Here is a 6,191-nt window from a genome sequence, read left to right as displayed (position 1 = left end):
CCCCACAGAAGCTTTTTACTATAGAAAATTATCTATGCAATCTTTTAAAAATATTCATCATTCCCATTCTATTGTCTGGAATAGAGCTGAGGGGGGATGTTCTCCATTTCCCCCCCCCCCCCGCCCCAAGAAACTTTTTAACAAGATTTTTTTATGGGTCAGTTTTTGGGGTGTTTTGAAAACCCAATTGATTTTGAAGTTTGCAGGTTTACACCACCAGTTCCTGGTTTTTGTTGCCAGATATTGCTTTGGATGAAAGAATGAACGTTTAAAACTGGTTTTAATTTTCCATTTTTAGTTTTAAGAGCGCTGCACCTGCCAAGGGAGTAGGACCCCTGTTACACTCCTCATGGGACACGTAGGGCCTGGAAAGTAGGAGTAAGAGGAGAAATGTCTGTTCTCTCCCTTCCTGGAGCCCAGGGGGTTTGAAAAAGGCAGGGAGGGGGTCGGTGTGACACAGACAGACCAGGTGCCAGGTCATGCCAAAGTCCCCATGTCTGCTATAGATGCTTTGTAGCTTAGTTGAGTATATATGTTCACCTGCTTTAGCCTTGTAAATAATTCTTATTTCCTTTTTAATAAAGTGTCATATAATAAGACTGGCTACATGCGCTGTCTTTGGTGTGACGTCTAAGGTGCAGTTCACATGGGGTGTCTGGACCTGTGGGACTGGGAGTAACCTGAATACTGTTGTGATTCTGAGTGCAAGAGACCATCTGTCTCTCAAAGGCAGGCTCACCTGGGTTGCAAGACAGATCGGAGTACCCAAGGGGACTGCATGGCTAGGCTGTTAGGATGCTGGAGGAGGTTACCCTGCATGTTTGGTTGGTGAAATCTATGTCTAGAATTCTCAGCCAGTTTGGGTTTGTGCCCTGGTTCCCAGCAGTCTGCCTTGAGGTTGGCGCGCACTCTCTCAAGACACTGCAGACAGCGCTATTGCACGGCCTTGGCTCCAGTTCCCTCCTCCTAGGAGAGAGGAGCTGAGCCTGCCCAGAGATGGAGTTTGGGGGAAAGACGTATGTGACCCAGGGACCCCTTGGTGCCAAGTGGCAGGCAGCACAGAAGGTTTTACAGGAATCCCCTGAGTCTGATCTTTACATCAGTAGTTTTAAATCAGACATAAAAAATACAGAACCGTCACAGCCACTATCACTGAAACGGCTGACTTTCTCATTGTTACTATATAATAAAATAAATCAATGGAATGATAAATATTGTACTTCCATTTCAGTGTATAGGATATAGAGCAGTGTAAACAAGTCACTATCTGAAATTTTAGTTTGTACTGACTTCGCTAGTGCTTTTTATGTAGCCTGTTTTAAAACGAGGTAAATATCTGGATGAGTTGATGTATCCCCTGGAAGACCTCTGCATATGGCCAGGAGTACATGTGTTGGATCATATTAAAGAAGTTCTGTATTAAAATCACAAATGAGTTTGATTCCCCATAGTTTAAATTCCAGGGTATTACTAATTAAGAGGTCTCTTGGGTTTTGGTACTGTTTCTCTCCCTCTATGTGTGAAACTTGCAAGCTGCTAATTGTGTTAGTACATTCTAAGACAGAGTCTGTTCTCAAAGCAATTCACAGAGACTCAAAGCAATACTCTAACAACAGAAACAGCACCCAGAGACTCCCCGCCCTTTTGTTGTATTAACAATTGTGATTAAAATAGAGATAGAGGATGTATGTGGACGGATGCTTGGTGTGGATAACAACTGAATGATCAGGGAGGTGCCAGCCTAAGAATCCAGTGTCCATCGGCTGAAGAAGGCGTCAAGTGGAAATAACCAGAGGACCCCCGGAGGGCAGACTGGAATCCACCCAACAGCCTCAAGAATGGGAGAACCAAAGAACAAGATAACTTCTTGGAGCCGTCAGGAATGTGCTATCTGCTGATTGATTCAGCAACAGCATGATGAAGCAATTCCCATAGACTGGCATAGGAAGAAATTCCTATAAAAATAGACTCTTAAAAAGTGAGAACTTTGGGGTCTGATTCTGCAAACCAACTTCCAGGAGCATCAGATGAGCATCTGACAAGGCCCTGCTCCCTCCTCATGTCCAGGCCACCTGGCCAGTGGCTTGGCATGAGCAACTCTAAGGCTGGTAACTATGATGACAACCTTGCAGAACCTCTGTGTGTGTGTGTGTGTGTGTGTGTGAATGTGTGAATAAATATGAGATTGAATGGAATGTTATAGCTATAACTAACTGCTTACTATGATAACAACCTTGCAGAACCTGTGTGTGTGTGTGTGTGTGTTTGTATGAATGAATGAGTGAATAAAGATGAGATTGAATGGAATGTTACAGCTGTAACTAACTGCTTACTATGATTCTTTCTGTATTCACAATAAATGTGGTATTTTGCCTTTTTCCCTTTAATAAGATCCTGCTGGTTTTTAATTTATTGGTACAACACATGTACCCCTGGTTGAGAACCAGTGGTCTACAGAATAGTTCACCAAAGGGGGCATGTGAGGTCTGTATCAAGGGCCAGTAGCCCAATGGTCACCATAATCAGTGCAAGACCTCTGTACGGATACGATGTAAGGAGCTGTGTCTCTAGACTGACAATGATGCCCTTAAGGTCTTGGAGTTAAGGCAGGTCATGGGAGGTGATGTACCTCAAATGGGATACTCCCTGACAGGGTTACCTCCCTGTCTGGCCATCTGTGTATTGTGTGCCTTACGTAGGATGTCTCTTTGCGCACTGAGCCAGGTGCAAAATTAGATGGCAAAATCCCCAAAAAAGGGAAATCTACAGGAAGAAACTTACAGCGGGGGCTGTGTGTGTGTCCATCTGTGGTGTTTAAGCATAAAGACAAAGGATTGGTCTGATCTCTCGGTGTGCAGAGACATACTGGATCCTTCCCCTTGGAGACAAACTGACGGTACTCATGTCTCATGACAGAAGGGTCCGAGCCTGCCTGGCTGTGAAGTGCTGCAAGGATTTCGGGTGAGCTGTACTTGGTTAGACAGGAGAATACCTTGTTAGTTCAGTCTAGGCTCTAGAACACATATTATGACTTTGTTATATGTAACCATTTGTTTCCAGCACTTCTACTTGACTCTCGGCTTTGTTGAACTGAGGCATGATTTTGCTGTGAGCCTATGGCAGCGCTGTGTGTTAAGTGGAGCAGTGATCTTAGCTGGACCTGGTAAGCTGGGGCCGAGGATGTTACTGTTCCTTTGGAAATAGTGAATCTGTGAATCCTGCCAGTGCCCAGGGGACCAGGGACTGGACGCTCCAGACAGATGCTCAGAGGGCTTGAGGGCAGAGTGGGCCTGTTGCTACCCTGCAGTGACGGCAGGCCCAGCAGTGAGTGCGTGTGGCCAGTGGAGTTGGGGAGCTGACCCCTGGCAGGCACAGACAAGGCTCCCTCAGGCAAAGGGCAGGTGGTGGCGAGGTGCCTCCCAGCCCCGGGTACCCTGGGAAGCATTGCAGGGTATTAACTTACTGCAGGTCTGGGGCAGTTAAAAATTACACCGCAAGGCCCCAGCCCAGTGAGAAGGACCGAGGAGAGGAACTGTGACTGCGCGGGGCCCCTGAGTCCCAGCCCCGCCCAGAGTTCTGCTCTGCCTAAAGCCACAGTCCCGCCCCGTGAGTAGGGCTTCACCAAATTCATGACTATGAAAAATGCATCACAGCCTGTGAAATCTGGTCTCCCCTGTGAAATCTGGCTGCGGGGGGAAGGAGGGAATATGTCACAGTACTGCCACCCTTACGTCTACGCTGCCTTCAGAGCTGGGCGGCCAGATGCTGGTCTGGTGCCCAGCTCTGAAGGCAGCGCTGCTGCCAGGAACAGTGCAGAAGTGAGGGTGGCATGGTGGGGGGTGGGGGGGCGACCTTATGGGTGGGTGATGTGGGCAACTGCCCCGAGCGCGGTGGTCAGGAGGGAACCCCGCCACTCGCCAGCTCCAGGCCCTTTTAACCTCTGAGTGCTGGACCCTGGAACGGGGGAGGGGCAGGGCTGGGAGCGTCCCGGGCAGGGGCTCCGACCATGTGCCAGGCTCTAGCTGCAAGTTCGGGCTGGGCTGGGGAGGAACAGGACCTCGTCCCCTGCATGGGCTGCTCCCAGGGCCAGATCAGAGCCACTGCCAGGAACCTCCCCAGCAGCAGAAAGCTCCGGGGCTGCCGGCCGGGAGCCCAGCTCTGAAGGTAGCACCACTGCCAGGAGCAGTGCCGAAGTCAGGGTCGCAATACCCTGACACCCCTCCCCCATAGCCTTGAGACCCCCCCCCTTGCCCTCTTCTGGGATGGGATCCACACAGTTACAACAGGGTGACATTTCAGATTGAAATAGCTAAAACTGTGAAATTTAAAAGACTTAGAAATTTCATGACCATGAAATTTACCAAACTGGATGGGTGAATTTGGTAGGACCCTACCCAGGAGACTAAATGGGGGGTACTTCACATGACAGATACACAAATGTGGATCCTCAGTTGCACTGTTTCTATCACGGCCGCTTCTTTCTGGCAGATCCATTTGAGCTCCGCGGCACACGTCTCAGACAGAACCTGGCTGCCTTTTATCCGCCCGCAGCTGTTCCCATCAGCAGAGCCTGAGAAGCTGCAGAGTGAGAGAGTCCGTGTCACTGTGGGTCCCTGTAACAAGGAAAGGCCCAGGGGTGAGTCTTTCCTCCCCCTCCCCATAATGGGAAGGTGGCCTCTGGTGTTGTCCTTCATCTCTAACTTCCCTGCGGAGCGTCAGTCGAGAAGACGTCCCAGGCTGTGAGGTGAGTTAGGGCAGTGGCTCTCAACCTTTCCAGACCACTGCACCCCTTTCAGGAGTCTGATTTGTCTTGCATACCCCAAGTTTCTCCTGACTTAAAAAGGACTTGCTTAGAAAATCCGACATGAAAATACAAATGTTGCCACAGCCACTATTGCTTAAAAATTGCTGACTCGTTTGTACCAAATAATTATAAAATAAACCCACTGGAAATAAGTATTGTACTTACCTGTCCGTGTGTGGCGTATAGAACAGTATGAACAAGTCAGTGTCTGTCTGAAATTTTAGTTTGCACTGACTTCGCTAGTGCTTTTTATGTAGCCCGTTGTAAAACTAGGCCAATATGTAGATGAGTTGACCTACTCCTCGGAAGAGCTCTGTGTACCCCAGGCATACATGTACCCCTGCTTGAGACCCACAGAGTTGGGGGTCTGGAGCAAGGACCATACGAGGCTGAATCCTATGGGGTGGGTGACCTGGTACTTGTTCATTGGAAGCGCCACCTTGATCTCCTGCATCTCAGCTTTCCTTTAAAAATGAAGTCTGATGGGTGAGAGGAAACCTGCACCGTGCGACCTGGGTAAGGGAAGAGCTGCAGGGAGCTGAGGACTTGTCCTGATTAGGGCTGGATTCACAAAGGGACTTAAGAAGCTAATGGCCACTTCAGGCACCTCTGTCTCTTGGAGTGCGAAGTTCCTTGGAGAATTCCACTGGGTGGGAGACTCAGCTGTGAAGGGAGGGGGCAGGCAGGAGCATCCCATAAACCCAAGATTGGAATAACTGGAGTAATGTTCCTTTTGCAGGGAGCCTCAGCTCTTTGGAACCTCTGCAAACACTTTAGCCACGTGTTTAACTCCATCCGTAGGAGTAGCCTTGGATCGCAGTGGGAGGGCTCAGGTGCGTATGTGTTTGCAGGATGGGCGCTCAGGGCAGTCCCTGACGCCAGGGCAATGTGGATGTGAAGTGCCGCTGTCTGGATTTGGGAGCCTGCCTGCACACCGCACTCACTAGGCGCTGGATGCATGACTGCAAGGCGCTGGGCTGGGGAAAATCAGCCCTGGGTGGTTGTTTTGAGTAGAAAACCAGAGCCACTTCTGGGGTCTTTCAGCTTCTAATGCCCTTTCCCTTCTGCAGCTGGATTTCAGCGTATGATAAAATCCCTCTCAATGCCAAGTCAGTGCCATAAATCACTGGACTGGGTGCAGGAATCAGTCGGCGACATTCTCTGGCCTGGGTTATGCCAGGGCTCAGACTAAATTATTCTTCCCAAAACTTTTAAAAGCTGAGCCCCCTCCTCAAGGCGAAGAAACCAATCGTGCCCCTCACCTGTCAGCAATGTGTTAGCGACCCCACCCCCCATTTTCTTGTATACATCTTCAAAGCCCACCCTTCCCACCATGGCTAGCCCTTCTCCACGCTTCAGGAGACGCTGGAGTAGATGATCCTAACCG

General features: G+C 49.5%; 1 protein-coding gene across 1 annotated transcript in view; it reads right to left on the bottom strand.

Moving 5' to 3' along the window:
* Positions 1-4,418: 4,418 nt before the first annotated feature.
* LOC141998061 (killer cell lectin-like receptor subfamily F member 1) overlaps positions 4,419-6,191 on the bottom strand; it is a 93,379-nt gene continuing 91,606 nt past the window's right edge. Inside the window, exon 6 of the mRNA XM_074970698.1 lies at positions 4,419-4,578. Coding sequence (XP_074826799.1) covers positions 4,419-4,578 — 160 coding nt within the window. The remainder of the gene's footprint in view (positions 4,579-6,191) is intronic.

This window comes from Natator depressus, chromosome 14, assembly GCF_965152275.1.
Source record: "Natator depressus isolate rNatDep1 chromosome 14, rNatDep2.hap1, whole genome shotgun sequence".
Lineage (NCBI taxonomy): Eukaryota > Metazoa > Chordata > Testudines > Cheloniidae > Natator > Natator depressus.
This window is presented reverse-complemented; position numbering and strand designations above follow the sequence as displayed.